The sequence below is a fragment of the Phalaenopsis equestris genome, unplaced genomic scaffold (genome assembly GCF_001263595.1).
Source record: "Phalaenopsis equestris unplaced genomic scaffold, ASM126359v1 Scaffold000002, whole genome shotgun sequence".
Classification (NCBI taxonomy): domain Eukaryota; kingdom Viridiplantae; phylum Streptophyta; class Magnoliopsida; order Asparagales; family Orchidaceae; genus Phalaenopsis; species Phalaenopsis equestris.
Genome location: NW_018164444.1, coordinates 47,439,321 through 47,459,345, shown reverse-complemented (window position 1 = coordinate 47,459,345; position 20,025 = coordinate 47,439,321). Strand labels below are relative to the sequence as shown.

The following is a 20,025-nucleotide window of genomic DNA, read 5'->3' as shown; positions in this document are numbered from 1 at the left end:
ATAAGAATAAAATACAACCAACTTTTAAATTTGTATTCAAATTTATTCAATTATATAAATAAACAAAAATAAACGGTCTTATAGCCATCTAATTCATCGAGTGCACTAATTTGGTCAGAGCCCTCTTATCTACAATAATACAAATACAACGACATGCAGCTTCCAAATCCTTACAATGCCAAAGTATTTTAACGTTATGAAACTGTCAGAAGCATGCGTCACAGTAGAAAACATTTTAAAAAACGGGGCATTTACATACATACAACACGATTATTATGTATTTACATATTAACACCTAAACTTTAATATTTATTTGTATAACACTGCATAAGTTTATAGCACCAAGTTGGAGATATAAAAATAAACATCAAGCATTGCGTGTTAGATATGTAAATCCATAAGAATTGTGTGGTATGCATGTAAATTTTTTAAAAAATAATAATAAAAAACAAAAAACAAAAAAAAAGGAGGCAAAATGATGGCTGGGTAATGGAATTCTGGTATGGATGAACTTCTTTGATGTGTTATAAACCGTGGAACATTTTAGGGTTATGCAAAAATTTAATGCCCAGAGGACTTGAGCAATTTCTTATAATCATGGAATGTGCCTGAAAAAGGTGAGACCTTGCCCTCCGAAACAGCCCACAGCTCACCCACACTTCCTGATATAAGATGTTCATCATGGCTCACCTGCATCACAATAGCATCCATCACTGTCACACTAATCTATATATATATATATATATGAAAGATTTGCATAAATACCACTAGTCCTATGTATTTACATAGGTAACACCTATACTTCACTTTTTACATACATACCAGATTACCCATGAATCAAAAGGTGTATTTCACTATTTAAAAGTTAAAAATGGTGGTATTTTTAATTTGATATGGAAGATTTTGGTGGTATAAATGTAAAAAAAAAGTAAAATTTAGGTTTTAGATATGTAAATATGTAGGAATTGGGTGGTATGCATGTAAAATGCCCTATATAAGCTTCAAGCATCTACTTCCACAGTTCTCATAAAAAATGCATTTGAATTTTAAAACGTTAATAAAATTATATTTTTGATGTGAAGTTGAAGATTCGATCGCTATAAATGTATAAATATTAAAGCTTAAAGCATTAAATATGTAATAAAATAAAAATTGTGGCATGTATGCAAATGTCCCAATAAAAAAATGAAGCCATAGAGTTTATTTTTATCTCCATTAAATGTCTCATAATTTTAACTATTTTTCTTATAACTAAGGTCCTGACTCAAAATTTTCCAATTAGCATGTGCTATCTATCAAAGAGGTTAATGTAAGAGCTGCATACCATCAGAACCCCGCCTTGATAAAGAACCAGGCCTTGGATGAGCGCCTCAACTGCATCCAGATCCTGCACACAAAATATTATTAATCTCCTTCAGAAAATGTCAAATATTTTCATAAGTTGAAAGTGCTGATGCAACAAAGTCATGTGAGAGTATTACGTTTGCCTTATATTGGATAAGAAAAAATTAGGGGCAATTACATCCATAGCACACAAAATTTTGCTAGTTACAAAATTAGCACCCTCTTTCATCTGTTTTTCAAGTTCCCGCTCAAACATCAAAATTCACAGTAAACCACAGCCCAAAATTTTCATTTTTATCAGATTCACAATAGTTTGATCGGGGTCCATGCAAATGCATAGGTTCGGTAGATTAAAAAGTTACAAAGATGATAATTTTGTAAATAGCAAAGTTTCAAGTGCTATGCATGTAATTATCCCAAACATATACTAGGATAAACCAATTCAAATGATGGGCAATCCCGTAAGCTTAAACAATTGGGTTGAAAATAAATTTGACTGCTAATTTTAGTCCCTTAAGATCAGCACTCCCTTAACATCATCTCTATACATATGGTTTTGAGGGAAAGTGCGACGTAATCCCGTGGAGTTCTGGGTGGGATATGGCGGAATAATGTTTGCATTATTGCTTAAACCGTCTAATGGATTTTACAGGATCTTTTTGGCAGTGAGTTGAACAGCACAGCATTTTTGTTGAACCGACTGTTCTAGAAATCAGATAGAAGTTAAGGTGCCATTTGGGAACACTTTTGTTGTTTGACCTTCATTTATTATTATTATTTTGGTTTTATGTTTTGAATTGAATTAAAATATATTTGAGTATAGTAGCTATTTTTAAAAATAAGTTGATTGTTTTAAAAAAAAAAAAGTAAATGTAAATAATGCAAAAATTTATATAAATTTATATTAATCAAATATGTTTAGAAATATAAAAGTAAGAAAAAAATAGAAACAGAACAAAAAAATGAAGCCAAATGGGCCTAAACTTAACACCAAAAGTACGAAGTTGTTGAATTTTGATTTTTCTATGAATCATACCTAATGAATAGAGTTTAAGAGGAGAGAGAGAGACTAACAGAAGAGTGAACAATAAAACGTCATATCAATCATGTTTATTTATTAAATGATCTCCTTATTTATAGGGGATGGAGTACAATCTGATGGTGCTGCATTTTTTCCCTTACTTTAAAAGGGGTTACACAATGTATTTTTGATATTTTATATGTATGAGTTTATCGTTGGTTGCTCTCTGGGTCGGAGAGCAAAGTTTAATTTATTATGTCTTGGTTGGCTGAGATCCGCTCGGCCGGATAGGATCAACTCAATTGGTTGGGTTTGGTAGGTGTGAGTCGGCCGGTTGATATTGTCCGACTTTAGATCCTTGACCTCGGATGAAAAGCCCCTAGATGTCTCTAGGAGATTGGAGATGCTAAGGAATCAAATCTTCCCTAGATCGACTTGTTCTTATTTCCTCCGATCATCTTTGGTATATCTCGCGATACGATAAACTTTGGCCTCACGGGCTTTGGCTCATATAGCTTCAATCTGTCGAAAAAGTGGGTCTAATAATCTTCTGTTGACAGACCCCCATTCATCATACTATATTCTTTTGAGCTGTTAGATCTCCTCAAAATTATGTACATATTTTAGTTCCTGGATTCTTCATGAAAACAAAGCTATGATAAGAATAAGATAATATAATGGAAATTATTATTAACAGATGATTCAATAATTGGATTCATTGATTTTCGCACCTTTGATCTTTATAAATAAAGCGTGATGCGACTCTTTACATTCCATATTTGCATTGCATTCTTTCTCGTTTGATTCGATCGGTTTTTGAACGTTATAATGGAGAACATGTCAAATCCCCAGAGTAATATCCCCAATAAAGATTTGCTTTGTGTTGCCTACGGGAGACCGAATGACTGGTACCGCCTGAAAGGTGAAAGGAAGAAGAAAGTCATCGTTAAGAAGAAAAAAACAATTGTACTGGCGGCTCAGATGTGGTCGTCTAATTCGTTCCTAGACACTCAACAGAGAAAAGCTAACGCGAGTGGCCCAACCACCACTTTGCCTGCTCAATATTCTATTGTGTCACAAGACATGAACGAGCCACACAACAAACTGTTGATGCTCCGTCGCTATTCGATGCACAAAAAGTGTTGGAGCTCTGCCGCCACCTGTTGAGAGCGTTGTGTTACTTACATCGCCTAAATTGGATCGACTCCTTGGTATGAGAAGCATCAATCTTACTTATTAGAATTTGATTTTTTCTGAGGACCATCTTCTTTACATTGTCTCTTAGTGCAGGTAATCCCCTTATGATATTCTTGGGCGATGACTCACCTATGGGAAATGTTGCTGAGAACCCGACAACGATGCCAACAACTTCTATGCAGATACCAATTGAGGGCAGTCGACTCTCGAGTGAGGATGATGGGATTAACCGTCGATGCAATCGTCTCAAGACCTACAAGAAAGCAACTGATGGCGTCGGATATCTCCCGAATTGTTAGCTTGCCGCCTAGATAAGATCAAGATCTCCTTTGCTCGGTCAATGGCGATCTATCGAGGAGTTATGTGAGCTGCTTGCTCGCTTGGAGAAAGTGGAGAGGATGGAGGAGAAGCTGGCCACTTTTTGTCAGGAACTGTCAAACATCTAGGAGTGATCCCTCATACTCTAGGCCAAATCGAGATATATCCGGTGAAATAATTTAAGTTTGGGAAGAAGTTTGTACAATACGCTACTTCAGTCGGGGTATGTCTTCGCTGAAACGACGATCGAAAACCTTATAAAATATTTCCACACAGGTTAGTTTTTGAGTGTTTCTTGTAGTCTGTAACGTACATTTAGGAATAAAATTAATTGTCAGTCTTCATTCCAGTGTTGATTTGATCCTACTGTCCACTAATTTACAAAATTACTATATAGTTTCGTTTTTACCCATGTGATGGCTCCACTTCTTTTGTTTTCTGTATATAAGGGCGAGTGATTTGATAATGTTGCACTTTTACTGTATTTAAAAAGTGCGAATGAGGCAGTCGCACCTTGTTTCGTCTGTTTGTAACCGAAAGAGAACGAGGGAACGGTTATTCCTCCAAAAGGCGGGAATAAATCAATTTTTAAGTTAATTAATTTAATTTTAATGAACATAACTTTTTTTTTAATCTCTCCTCCCTTTTTATTTATTTTTTTTACGGTCAACAAATGCCTCCTAACAAATATGGTACATGTTTGGTACGGACCATGTTTGGTACGAACCATGTTTGTTGCAAGCTGGTTGACCCCATGAATCTTCAAAATTTATTAGAGTTTACTTCGTAGATTTCTGGGACTGCTAACCGGATGTCAATGCAAAGTATGATCTTGAGCTGAATATATAGGCTTATAGTGTTATAGACCAATTCTGGTTGACATGGCCTCCTGCTGCCAAAGTATGAACTTGCCTTTCGCGCTTTGTTTTTATTGTTTTGACGAGATTGATAAAGAAATTAACCATTGATCCTAACCTTGTGCTTTGGCGAACTTTTTGAAGGAATTGACCTGATTGTCTCAACAGATTTGCCAGGTGAGTGAGTATACCTTCAGTCCTAACTTTGTACTCCAGCGGACTTGTTGAAGTAATTGCCCTGAATTGTCACTAAGAACTTATCAGGTGAGTGAACATACCTTTAGTCCTAGTTTTGTGTTTTGGCGGACTTGCTGAAGGAATTGACTTTCAGTCCTTGCTTTATGCTTTGAGAAACTTGTTGAAAGAATTGATCTAAATTGTCTTTGCGCACTTGTTAAGAGAAGGAGAATAGTTTCGGTCCTAGCTTTGTGTTTTGATGGACTTGTTGAAAGAATCAGCCTGAGTTGTCTCTATGGACTAATCAGATGAATAAGAATACCTTCGGTCCCAACTTTGTGCCTTGACGGACTTGTAGAAGAATGCATGTCAGTGACCTTCTAGTTTATGTTGAGTCAGTGGCAAGAAATCGTTGGTCCTATGCTTGGTGCTTTATCGAACTTGTCAACGATTGAATTCCATTAGTTCATCATCGAGCTTTGAACGAACTTTTGCGATAACTTATTAGGTCCTTTACTTTTCGTTTTGCCAGGCTTATTGAAGAAGAGGATTCATCCAGACTTAAGCTTGATCAGACCTTTTATGAAAGAATGGCGGGTTTTCTTTATTTGTGCCTCATCAAGCTCGGCTTGATGCCTCCTAAAGCGATGATCATTTTTTTGATTTTTCTTGACCTTTTGATTATTCAAGAAAATTTCTTTGATCTAGTTCACTTGAACTTATCAAGTTGAAAATGCTTGAAACTTGACAGTCTTTGTCATTTGACTAGAAAAACAGTTACTTCTTCATTACGGTTGTGTTTATGGCTTGTTAGCGACTCGACCAAATTTGGGTTTGTTGAATCCAACCTTCAAGACCTGCTTGAGTCTTAGACTGAAAATACAAAAAATTTGTGCTTCTTCAGCTTAAAAAACTTGAGCTTATAGACTTCAAGCCTCCATTCATATATAAGGTCTTGGAACTTATATAGTTGAGAATGATTTAGCTTGACTGCATAGTTATTTATAAGTGTAAATTATCTTTTTGATTTAGTTTTAACCCGTCAAGACGTTGAGAAAGTCTCCTAGATTTGGATCACTTGAACTTGTCAAACTGAATGGGTTGGGGAACTAGACAACTCCCGTCATCAGACTAACAAGATAGGGCTCTCCTGCTACGACTATTTTTATAGCTTGTTCAGTAAGAAGAGCTTGCTCCTTCACTGCAGCCATTTGTATGGCATGTTGAGTGAAGTGAGTTGTCAACGACTCCGACCATATTTTAGGCTTGCTGAGTCCCACCTTTTTTTTTGACCCACTTGTGTCTTCGACTTGAGTTGTGGTAGAAGTTACACCTTTCCAACTTACCACATTAAATCTTACAAATCTCGAAGTCTTTTCAATTGAACTTTCAAGATCTTAGTTAACTAAAGGGAAAAACCATATCACCATATTTTGTTTGGTAGCAAAATTCTTAAGTAAATATCTAAGGATCTCAGCATTTAAACAAGATGTCAACCCAAAAAGAATGAGTTTGCTAAGTTAGACAGGATGTCCACCCTTATCGTTAAGAATCTCATTCATAAATTTGTTGTCAATCTCAAAAGAGGAGCTCATTATCCGAGTAAACATATTTGGAGATCTCAGCACCAAGCACAATATCAACCCCAATAAACTAAAAAAATGCCCCGTTTTAGGGGGGATTTTATGAATAGTTAGAAACACATTCTCGTATTTCAAGAGAGTTTACAAAATTTGGATGACCTGAAGGCCTTTTTGTTGAGCTTACATAATAACTTATAAGGGAGAGTGGGAGCAACTGAAATGGACTCATACTAGCTTAAATTTGATGACCCCTCTTCCAACTGGAATTGTTGATCTGTTTGTAATGGAAAGTAAAGAGCAACTGAATCCTATTATTGACTTGCATCAGATGGCCCCTCTTCCAACAGTTATTGTAGATCAATTTGTAATGGAGAGTGAGGAACAACTGAAAACTCCAGCTGGCTTAAGTTCAATGACCCCTCTTCCAACGGGAATTGATAATATCTTTCATTCAGTTATTATTGACTTATTGGTGAGTGAGGAATAATCGGAGTCATATGCTACTTACATAAATTTGGTAACCCCTTCACATGCGAGGTGTAAGCGAAGCTCATCTACCGGTTTTGCCTTATTCAATCAGTTGAGAGAATCTTAAGATTTGGATCACTTAACTTATTAGGCTAGATAAGCTTCAGTAAGACAACTATTGTCATTAGATGGACAAACAAACGCTTCTTCATTGCGACCGTTTTTATGGCTTGTTGAGTGAAGAAAGCTGTCAATAACTCAACCATATTTGGGCTTGTTGAGTTCGACCATCCGGATTTGCTTATGTCCTGAACATAATCAACTTAACCTGTTGAAGATCACCACCTCAAATTTCTTATACTTGACTTTTAGAATTGTGATAAATATGAGAAATTGTCCTCTGACTTTTGAGATCGCCTTCTCTATAATTTGCTTGAAGGTAAGCTCATATTGGCTCAAATTGACAGAGATAACTTTGGCACCAATATGATACAAATTTCAATTTGGGATCTCACATCCAACATGGTACCAACCCAAATGATAAAATATAAAATATATTTGGGGATCTTGACATGAAGCTCGTTGTCAACCCAAATAATAGAAGAAAACCATCTTTGAAGATCTCGACCAGGTGCTCGAGGTCAATCCCAATGATAGAAGAAAAACATATTTGGACATCTCAACCCGGTGCTCGATGTCAATCCAAATGAAATAAGTGACCCCCTATCTTGATAATAAGGGAAAGCTTGATGCTAGCTGAATATATTTGAGGATCTCGACTTAAAGTTCAATATCAACTCAAATAAAGATATGCAGTCTCTTTATCTGAAAAACAAAGAAACTCGGATGCTACCTTTGAGCTTGTGTTGAAGAAGAGAATAATTCCTTCAGACCAGGTGTAATGCTTGTTCAAATCTATTGAAAACATTTGCTCCTGTCAAGACTAGCTTGATGTCCCATAAGCAAGCATCATCTCCTTTGAATTTTATCTTCATTCATAGATCATATGAGACAATTTGATGAATCTAGTTCACTTGATTTTGTTAAGCTGAATAAACTTGTGCTTTTATTGTCATTAGACTGACAAACAGGGCTTTTCACTACGACCTTGGTTGATAATGAAAAGAAAAGTCAGTAACTCAGCTACCTCTCGGCAAGATGAGTCTGGCCTCTGCCTGAGTCCTAGACTTTAACAGTAAATATGTTTGTGCTTTATCATCGCTAAACTGACGAATGGGGCATTTCACTACGACCTTGGCTGGTAGTGAAGCGAAAAGCCAGTAACTCGAGTTTGGCATCCACCTGAGCCCTAGACTTTAGCAATGAATAGTCTTATGCTTTGTCATCATTGGACTGACAAACAGGGCTTTTCAGTATAGTCTTGGTTGACAGTAAAGATAAAATGTAGTAACTCAACCATCTCTTGGTTTGATGAGTCTGGCCTCAGTCTGAGTCCTAGACTTTAGCAATGAATATTCTTTTACTTTATCATCGTTAGACTGACCAACGAGACTTTTCACTATATGCTTGGCTGGCAGTAAAGAGAAAAGTCAGTTACTCCATCTGAGTCCGAAACTTTAACAATAAATAGTCTTGTGTTTTGTCGTCATTAGATTAACAAAAGAGGCTATTCACTAAGGCCTTGGAAAGTAGTAAAAAGAAAAGCCAGTAACTTAACCACCTCTTGGTTTGATGAGTCCGACCTCCGTCTGATTTGGACTTGAGTGGAAAAACAATTATAATTCTCCAACTTAACTAACGAAGCCTGTAGATTTTCATATATTTTATCGCTTGACATTTTAGATCTTAGCAAGTTTTGAAGATAAATCTCTGTCATTTAGAATTAGCTTATAAATCTTGTTTGGAACTTGTTCTTTTTGGATTGTCAAACTTTACACAACTTTATCATTGATAATTTGAAAACTTTCTAAGGGATATCGATATAAAACATGACCGTGATGTGTTATAAGCCTAAGTGGCGGAAGATCTTGGTATTAGGCATTATATAGACCCCTCTGGCTAAGGGATTCGGGCCTTCAATTTGATATTTACCTAAAAGGAATCCTCGTGTCTAATAAAGAAGGAACTTCAGTGTTTTAGGCGCTCAATAGTCTCATCTTTGTGCATGATGTTAACTTGAATGCGTAAGAATCTTTAACATATTCATTCCTCGTCTAGATGATAGATTTTAGACTTGGAGCTTAATGCCGCATCGAATAACTGTCCCCCTAGTTTGACAAAGGAGTGATTTCAAAATTTGGTAGATATATCCAGTGATCTCGACATTTAGTGTGTTGTCGATCTAGGTGATTAAGAATGCCTCCTATCTTGCAAAATAAACTCTAGCAATGCTTGGATCTTTTTGAGGATCTCGGCTTACAGCGCGATGTCAACCCAATAAACTAAAAAATACGCTCTATCTTGCAGGAAGAAACTTCATGATAACTTACAAATGTATTCTTCTATCATAACAATGCTTGGGCTTTCTGAGGATCTCGACTTAGAGTACAATATCGACCCAAATAAACTAAAAAAAAAATGCTCCTAGTCTTGCAGGGAAAAACTTCATAATAACTTGAAAATGCATTATTGTATCATAAGAGAATTTTCAATGAACCATTGCACTCGTGCTGGAACAGAATATATATTCTCATTTCCCTAGAGGAAACTTTTACAACAGATTTGACTAGGGAGTTGTGTAATGCCTCTTCAAATATTGATCACTGATTGCAGATAGTAATCGTCGACCATTAAGATTGTTGAGTTGGTAGGCTCCTCCTTATAGATCTTTTCGATGATAGAAAAACCTTCCAACCTAGGTTCAATTTTTTTGTCAAAATGAGGTTTGATGATCCCTCCACTAAAATATTGTTATGTCAGTTTGAGTTTAATAATCCTCCAGCTCATCGATGAGGATTATAGATACAACTTTACTTGATTGCTTTGAATATATTGGAGTGTGAGGAATGACTAGAGTCATATCCTACTGACATTAATTTGATACCCCTCCACCCACAGAGATGATGCTCGCTAAAGATAAGATCCCTTGGTAAGCTTTTTAATGTGTCAACCATCTTAAGATTTTTTAACGAATTGTCTTCAAAATTTATCTTTGAATGATCTTGTTAATGACAGATCTTTGAGAACACAAATCAGATGTTACCCCAACTCCTTCTCTGATCATTTCATTTCACCTTCATTAATTTTGAGCTATCTCAGAAAGAAGACAACTTCCTCATTGGAGTCTTATTAGTCTCAATCATCATAAGCTTTGTTGTCTTCTTTTTATTAAACCCTTTTCTTTGATAATTTTTTTGACCCTGTGATACACCCAAATAATATGTTGTTTTAAGTATACATTTTATGTTTATTTTTTGTGATATTGCACTTTTAAAAAAGTATTTTCATGTTTTTATTGCAGGTATATCAATTTTAGGCATTTGGAGCAAAAGTAGCAAAAAATATGAAATTTGGAGCCAAAACATCAAATTTCGAGAGTCTGGCACCTGAAGCGCCACTTTACAGAGAGTTGACTCCTGAAGCGCCAGATTTGGCGCTTGAAGCTCTAAAACCCAGAACAACGCGGTCTAAAGCAAGATGGCGCTTGAATGATGAATTTTGCGCGAATTTAAGAGTGAGTTTGTATTCCTAGCAAATCCCTAGAAGTGAGACTATTTTCTTACTAAAATTGGGAGCTTACATGATCTTGAATTTTTATTCAGGATTTTTCTTACTAAGAAATGCCTCAAGATTTATGTTACACTTGTGAGAAAATAAAGTATCTTCGTATTTACAAACTTATAGTGGATTACACTGACTAAGCTAGGCCCTGTGGATTTTTTCATTTTCGGCTTTAATCCACATAAAAAAATTATGTTGTCTTTTCCTGCCACTTTTTTTATTATTTGTTGTGTGATAGATTTTCATGTAAAGCTAAGAAATTAAATAATTACTACAATGCTAAGAACTTTCCGGCGCGCAACAAGACTAATTTAACTAAATTGACAATTGAACATTAACGGCAAGGATTGAGAATTTTTTGCATTTCTATAAGGAAATAATATTTTACTTACTGTAGATCTATGATTGTCATAAAATAAACAGTGGTATTATATGTGTTCCGAGAGTACTATGCTTTTGGAATAGAGCCTCTTATTCTCACACATCTTAACCAATCATCCACATCATCATATTTTTAATCACCAGTGTCATTTAATGAGCTAATATGATCTTAAAAACTCAATCATTCAATGATTGAGATGGAATGTGATCAGGATAAGAGCTCATAAACAATAGTAGTCCCTCTGAATATGCGTATGAATGCAGACACTTGAAGTTGATAATGGCTAAATCATTAAGGTTAATAGGTCTACCCAGAGCTGCCCAAGTTCGTAGCAGCTTGATTGGCTTAAGCTCGTCTCAGATCAGATTTAGTCCATGAATGTGCCTTGAATATTCATTCTGAATACATGCAGGTGACTAGTGATGATGAATGCTCATAAATTCATATAGTGACTAACTTATTTCATGAATAAGAGGGTTCTAACGTGAAAAAAAGAGCCAAAAGTTCAAAACAAAAGTACATGGGACTTTCGATGTACTTACAAGATGGTTTGATGGCTCATCAAGAAGTATAATATGTGGCTTCTTGAAGGTGATTTTTGCAAATGCAACTCTGCTCTTCTGACCACCTGTAAAAAGAAGGAAATTGATGAAATGGCCAGCATAACAAAAGTATGCCAGAGCGGACTTGCCTATGTATTTGTAACAGCTCAACCAGAGCTCAAAATCTGAAGGACTAAAATAACTTTCTTTTACTTTCATGCACAAACATTCATGGAATAACCATGTGTTGGTAAGTTCTTTATGTATAGTTTAACGACAAAATGTTTGGGTTACTCCAACGTAATGAATATACATCTAAATGATTCAATTGCTGTTTTGGGTTACTCCAACGTAAATACATTTAAATAAGCTTCCTCCAAAGTTTATAATTAGATAATCGTTGAGATTGGTTCAACTAAGCACAAGAAAACAAGTTGCTAGTACGAGAGGATAATGCTAATTTATGTTAATGATATCGTATTGGTGGTCAAGGCTGACTCTAGGTTTCCAGTCGTGCCCCTGGAGATACCAGACTTCGAGGCTCATTTAATCCTAAATATTAGAGAAGGGGGTTGGGGGAGAGAGAGAGAGAGAGAGAGAGAGAGAGAGAGAGAGAGAGAGAGAGAGAGAGAGAGAGAGAGAGAGAGAGAGAGAGAGAGAGAGAGAGAGAGAGAGAGAGAGAGAGAGAGAGAGAGCTGACTTTAGGAATCCACAAGATGAAAAAAAAGATCTGCACAAGAACGAAGATAAAGCCCAAAAAAGAAATCCAAACGTCACTTTAGATAGGTGCCTGTTGGCTTGATAATTCAGCATATTATAAGTGATGAAATGGGAGCATCTATGTAATACAAATATATGAATCACAAGTGAAATTAAATGAGACACCGTTGGACGAGCACCTATAGTATTTTCCGCCACGCTGAGCCCGCCAAATAATTTGAAGACTTATTTTAAGTGCAAGAGTAAAAAAGCAACTTAGTCGATCGTGAGCTCTTAATGTTTAGTATAAATAAGGCTGAATATGATTAGGGGTTAGGGTATGCTATAAGATTGTTCTCTTAAGTCTTGGAATTGGGAATTGGGAGAGATTGCGTACCTCTTTTAGTCTTGCACCTAAAATAAGTCTTCAATTATTTGGCGAGCTCGGCGTGGCGGAAAGTACTGTAGGTGTCGGTCTAATAGTGTCAATTGTGAGCTCTTATTGTTTGGTGTAAATAAGGCTTAATATTATTAGGATTAGGATTTGGGAGAGGGAGAGATTGTATACCTCTCGAATTGTATATGCTTATCTTTATATAATTGAGTTGGGTTGCTTGGTGTTATTAAAATAAAATATTTGGTTGCCCTAATTTTGTGGAAAATTACTCTCATTCGTATCAAATTAGTATCAGAGCAATCAATCACTAGGAAACATACAACGGAATCCCAAAATCTAGATACAGTCGGGTCAACCAAAGACGGAATTGCGATACAGTCACGGTAAAAGCTAGTTGGGAAGCCGAAGACGAGATCAAAATTGCTACAGAATCAAATACAAGTATCTGATCAAAGAAGCTAATGAAGGGATCGAGTGTTGGATCAGATGTGCCTTTGTGATTGAAACCCGCGATCCGAGAAGTCGGAGACGGGATTGCGACATTCCTATCCCGACACGATCATGATTCGAGCTACCGAGAAAACAAAGGCATTTTATCATACAAGCATCACTTTTGTGACTGAGACACGCGAAACAGCCGCAATCCTGGATAGTTAGGAGGCCAACGAAGGGATTGCGATGTACAGGGCGGATAAATCCACCTAATTGCCTCGCGATTTGCATTATGCGCCACCTTCGTGAACGAAATTCGAGCTAGCTGGGAAGCCAACGACAAAATCGCGACATACAAAAATTTCGTATTCGTGGTCTAAAACCTTCATAACAGCAATGATGACACAAGAAGAGGATGAAAGCGGCAACAATCTAAAAGATTTGTGCGGCATCAAGGTAGCTTCGCTATCTTAAGAGGACCTGGAGTCGTGGAATCGAGCGAATCAATCAGAAGCGTACTCGAGCTATACCACTTGGAAGGAATAGTGTGACATTTGGATGAATGACGGGAACAAACGGAAGTAGGCGGGATCAAATGAAAGAGTTGGGAGCATATTCGAGTTGCAGCATCTAGAGAGAATTGCGCGATATAAGGTGGGTTTCGAATGAGCGGCAACAGACAGAACGAGACGACATTCGATTTTGGCCTTGAGAGGATCGGTTGGAAGGATGTCAGTTTGGAATGGGGAGCCACAATGGACGGGACCTCGGAGGAGGGTCGTAACCAACCACGCCAGTGCCTTTTATCGTTGTAGCCTTCCGTGCATAAAGAGATTCAGAAGCCTATGAGGACGGGCGAGCTTATTATGGGATGAGTGAGACATTTGGAAAAAGGGAAGAAACACCTGAAATGAAGTTGGCAGAGATTCTGACACCGATCCAACTGCTCCTACAACAATTTGCAGAACCTCTTCAGTTGTCACGCGGATTGCCACCTTAGAGTGAACATGAACCCGCAATAATCTTGAGATATAGCGTTTCTCCTATCAGTATGCATCCATACCGCTACTACCCCCAAATACAGAAGGATGAGATCATGAGATTGATCCAAGAGATGTTGCAGATCAGAATTATACAACCAAGTAAAGCTCCTTATCTAGCTCAGTCTTGCTGGTGAAGAAGGAACAAAGTTGTTTCAGTATGGATTCTCGGGCAGTGAAAAAAATGGCAACTAAAAAATTTCTCAATCTTTGTGATTAATGAGCTGCCAGGCAATTTGTTTAGGTTTGAGGTATTCTCTAAGATTGACTTGAAGTCGGGGTAAAATTAGATTCGGATGTGGGTGATGGATTTGCACAAGACTGCATTTTAGACTCAAGAGACACTTTAAATCTTTGGCAAAATGGAAAGAAGTGTGAGATTATGATGTCACGTGGGAGTCATACATGATTCAACAAGGATTTTTTCTTTTTCACCTTGAGGACAGGTTGTGATATTGGGAACGGAGTAATGTTAAACTGACACCTACAGGTTTTTTGTTACTTAATTTGAAGACTTACTTTAGGCGCAAGACTAAAAGGAAAATTTAATTTTTTGTGAGTTATTATTGTTTGGCATAAATAGGGCTTAATATGATGAGGGGTTCACAAAGGTAGCGCATAATGTAAATCGCGAGATAATTAGGTGGATTTATCCGCCCTGTACATCGCAATCCCTTCATTGGCCTCCTAACTATCCAGGATTGTGACTGTTTCGCGCGGCTCGGTCACGAAAGTGATGCTTGTATGCTAAAATGCCTTTGTTTTCTCAGTAGCTTGAATCACGACTGTGTCGGGATAGGAATATCGCAATCCCGTCTTCGGCTTCTCGAATCGCGAGCGGTGTTTAATCACTAAGGCACGCCTGATCCAATCATTGGCTTCTTGGATCGCGACTTGTTCGCACCCGATCCCTGCATTAGCTTCTCTGATCAAATGGGTTAGAGTTTGAGAGAGATCGTTTACCTCACGAATTGTAGGTATTAGGGATAGGATTTGGTAGAGATCACCTACCTCTCGAATTGTTGGTGATTACTTTTATGTATTTGAGTTGTGTTACTTGATGTTATTACAAAAAATATTTAATTACCCTAATTTTTATGGAAAACTATTCTTTTTCACATCAGACACTATACCATGAAATGAACAAACTATTATACCAAGTTTTTGATGAAGATGCTAATCATAATTAAGCAACACGTTTCATATATGAATTGCCTATTGAGTCGTGTAATCAACCCTACAATTAACATTTTTCAAATGTAACAGCATCATAAGATGCGAGTTAGTTACAATCTTTTCAAGAGTATTTTTTTCATAGTTTTTATCATATGCAGGGTACCTATGATTTGTAAAATTATATCCCGGGAGAAAGAAGTTGAATGAATGTATTAGTGTGATGTAATTTAAAGTTTAATAGGTAAGGAATTTTAAATAAGATGTAGATAGACTTACATATATCAAATACTAACACGTTCCAAGGGAATTACGCTATATCTTATTTTAAAGTGCATAATGTTAACAACTAAAATACATCACAATCATACATTCATTCTTGTCCATCCTCTTGAAAACTAAAGTCACAAACAATTTTTTACTGACCACTATTTTGTTTAACCTTCACCTTTAGGTTGCTAATACACAACCAAATACCAAGGATTTGATACCTTGTAGTGTTGATATTCCTTTGGTGATTTGCTCACAGCCAAATACTTCGTGAACACTCATGATGATTGTGAAATTTTGAATAATACTTTGTTCTCGCTGAATACATAGATAATTCACCTATAAATAGGCGAGTACAAGAGATAAAACGAGGAAAGAAATCTTCCTACAATTAAGTAATTCCTATAATTATGGAATAAACATAAATACCTATAATTAAAGAATTACTCTTTTTATACTATGACTAAATATAGCAAGTACTAAATAGAATTAAAGTAAATAATAATGAGTGTAATTCCACACTCCCCATCAAGGTGGGTTGTACAGATTGCACATGTCCAACTTGTGGTTAGCTCATCAAAACTGGACTTAGGGAGAGTCTTGGTGAGAATGTTTGTAGTTTGTAGTTTGGTCTCTAGAAGCTCTAGAAGGAGTATAGATCACTTCAATGATTTCATTGTCCACCTTCTCTGAAATGAAGTTCCGATCAATCTCAATGTGTTTCATCCGGTCATGATGAACATGATTCTTTGCGATATTGATTGCAACTTGATTGTCACATAACATCTTGATAGAATTTTCTTCCATAATTTCAAACTCTTTGAGAAATCATTTGATTCGCATTCCTTCACAGATATCAAGCGTCAGTGCTCTGTATTCTGCTTCTGCACTACTCTGAGATACCACCGATTGCTTCTTACTTCTCCATGTCACTAGATTGTCTCATATGTTCCTCAGTAGGACAGTTCATGAATTGACTTACTATACTTACTGAAAAACTTATGTCTGGTTTGGTGTGAGATAAGTAAATAACTCTTCCAACAAGCCACTGATATCCTCTTTTGTCGACAGGTAAACTATCATTCTCCATTCCAATCTTTTTATACGGGTCTATTGGAGTGTCTATTGGTTTGCATCCAAGCATACCAGTTTCTTTCAATAGGTCCAATGTGTATTTCCTTTGAGTTACGGCTATCCCCATTTTGGATCTTGCAACTTCCATTCCCAAGAAGAACTTCAAGTCTCCGAGGTCCTTGATTTCGAATTCATGGGCTAGAAACTTCTCTTCTTCAGCTTTGTCAATCCTTCAGTGTGATCACCGGTAAGAATGATGTCATCAACATACACAATAAGTACAGCATTCTTCTCGGATCTTTTTGTGAACATTGTATGATCAGTCTGACTTTGAGTATAACCGCACTTGATTACTGAATTGGTGAATCAGGCAAACCAAGCACGGGGAGATTGTTTGAGACCATATAGAGATTTCTGGAGCTTGCATACTTTGCCACTAGGGAAGGACCCTTCAAAACCAGACGGTAAATCCATGTATACATCCTCTTCAAGATCTCCATTAAGGAATGCATTTTTGACATCAAGTTGCATAAGGGGCCAGTCTCGGTTTGCTGCAAAAGAGAGTAAGATTCAAATGGAGTTCAGTTTGGCTACTGGGGCAAATGTCTCTTGGTAGTCAATTCCCTATGACTGAGTATAACCTTTTGCAACCAGTCGGGCTTTTAATCGATCTATGCTTCCGTCTGTCTTACATTTGATTGTAAATAACAACCTGAATCCTACTGGTCTCGTATCCTTGGGCAAATCAAACACAATCCACGTTCCACTCTTTTCTAGTACAGTAACTTCTTCATTCACAGTTTTTCTCCATTCCGGGTGTGAGAGAGCTTCTTAAATAGAATTCAGAACCTTTATGTTGTCAATAGCAATTACAAATGCACGATAGAGAGGAGATAACCTCTCATATGAAACAAATCGGGCAATAGGATGTTGAGTGCAAGGAACATCAGAATCATCTTTCACAAGCGGGGTAAACTCATAATCACTAGTGTCTATAGATTCCGTACTTGAGTGAGTTTCAGAGAATTTTGGAGTCGGATTAGATTCTTGGACAGCAGCTGGAAGCGGTGTTAGGTTCTCTATTCTTTCAGCAGTTTTGTTTCGTCTTGTTTAGACCCGACGTTCCTGAGGAGTGGGTTGTATAGACTGAGGAGGTTGAATAGGAGGTGTGGGTTGTGTAGACTGAGGATGTTGAATAGGAGGGGGAGGAGGTGAGGGACCCGTGTCAGTTAGTAAAGGAACACGGGGCTGTTGTTCACTATGACTACTCTCCCCCTGAATGATAGACCCTTGGTAGTATAATTGATGCTAAAAAAAGATGACATCCATAGAATTATAGACCTTTTAGTTGAAGGACAATAACACTTGTAGCTTTTCTTGTTGGTCGAATACCCTATGAATATGCATTTGACAAATTTGGGGTCTAATTTACTGCGATGTTGTTTGTGAATATAAACAAAGACGGAGCAACCAAATAGTTTGGTATGGACAACTGAAGAGGGTGTACAGGTATTAGGAAAGGAGCGAAGGAGGACATCAATTGGACTACAGAAATCCAGAATACGAGAGGGCATCCGATTTATGAGGTAGGCCGCGGTCAATGTTGCATCGCCCCAAATCGCCCCAATAACATTTAGGCATTTAGGGATCGATGTGGTAAACATAAGACAGCGGGCTACCTCCAACAAGTGACGATTTTTCCGCTCAGCAACCCCATTTTATTGAGGAGTATCAGCACACGTGCTAAGGTGAAGGATGTCCTGTTGAGTAAGAAAAGTTCCTAGGGAGGTGTTGAAAAAATCTCGTGCATTATCTGTTTTGAGAGCCTGAATTTTTGAGTCAAATTGAGTGAGTATCATTTGATATGAGAGTCTGGATTTTTGTGTCAAATTGAGTGAGTATCATTTGATAGAATGCACGGAATGATTTGTCACCCTCGGATTTGTCACACATAAGATAGATCCATGTCACCCGCGTGTGATCATCAATAAAGGACACGAACCAATGGGCCCCAGAAATATTTTTTTCACGAGAAGGACCCCAGACGTCACTATGAATCAGAGAAAAAAGACGAGTGAGTTTGTATGATAATCGAGGAAATGAACTACGAGTGTTTTTGGCAAGTTGACAAAAAGTTGACAAAATTCGCAATTAAAAGATGTAGGACTTTTATTAATAAATAAATGAGGAAACAGTTTTCCTAGGTACATAAAGTTGGGATGACCTAAACGATAATGAAGTAACATGATTTCACTATCATTATTAACGCTTAAATTGGAATACAGATGTACTAAGCGGATTTAAGCAAGACATACTTGATACTGGAATACAACCGGTGGGTGAGACTAGACTGACAGAGGGTTTGTTGAGGAGATAGAGACCACTGCGCAACTCAGCACTGTCAATCATTCTCCCAGACTTCAAGTCCTGAAATTCACAAACATATGAAAAAAATTTAGCAACACAATGACAATCATGAGTGAGTTTACTAATAGAGATCAGATTGAAATCCAAAGTAGAAACATGAAGCACAGAAGTGAGAAATAAATCTGGAGAGATGCGGACAGAGCCAAGAACAGCAACTTTGGAGGCTGATCCATCAGCAATCCGAACAGTGAGGGACAGATTACACGCCGGTAATCCATTAATAAGGAGACATCCCCGGTCATATGATCGGAGGCGCCTGAGTCAACAATTCAGGGGCGAGAAGAGGTTGAATCCAAGACGAAAGCGGATGGGGAAATACCTTGATAGGTAACAAGGCCGATGGCACCCGATGCCACACTAATAGACTGGACTGGTGACAACTGACCGAGCATCTTCTGGAGGGCATGAATATGTTCTTCGTTGAATGGGCTCGTTCCTGGAGAGGCTTCGACGGTACTGGGGGCAGCTGCCAGATGATCCCGTTTGGTTTCTCATTGGCGGGTTTGCTATGAATCCGCCAACACGTATCCCGAGTATGGCCAGAACGGCGGCAGTGGTCACACCAAGGGCGGCCCTGGCGTTGGCGGTTGTCTGTGGATGGGATTTGAGCAGCAAATGCAGACCCGTCGAGGGCTGTAGTGGACAAGGAAACACCTAACATGACCTTTTGACGAGTCTCTTCGCGGCGTATATCGGAGAAAACTTCACGAATTGTTGGAAGAGGTTTTGAATTCAAAATCCAGCCAAACTCAAATTTGAGGCCGAGAAGAAATTTTGTTCTATGATTTGACGAAATATGACAGAGTCTTCGAGACACTTCCAAGGGTACACCTCGAATAGATCTAGTTGTTGCCAATACCGAGTAAGAGTATTGAAGTATTGGGTGACGGAGAGATCACCTTGACGAAAGTCATGAAGAATGGTTTCAACAGCAAATAGTTCG

The 20,025-nt window shown here is 37.6% G+C and overlaps 1 protein-coding gene across 2 annotated transcripts in view; it reads right to left on the bottom strand.

Moving 5' to 3' along the window:
- Positions 1-276: 276 nt before the first annotated feature.
- The window catches only part of LOC110026029 (ABC transporter F family member 3), a 76,772-nt gene continuing 57,023 nt past the window's right edge, over positions 277-20,025 (bottom strand). The window contains exons 16-18 of one of the 2 annotated variants that reach the window (XM_020726781.1): positions 11,571-11,656; positions 1,325-1,387; positions 277-690 (exon numbers count right to left, since the gene is read on the bottom strand). In XM_020726781.1, the coding sequence (XP_020582440.1) occupies positions 562-690; positions 1,325-1,387; positions 11,571-11,656 (278 nt within the window). In that variant the 3' untranslated portion in view covers positions 277-561. The remainder of the gene's footprint in view (positions 691-1,324; positions 1,388-11,570; positions 11,657-20,025) is intronic. The other variant, XM_020726790.1, reaches the window with a different exon arrangement.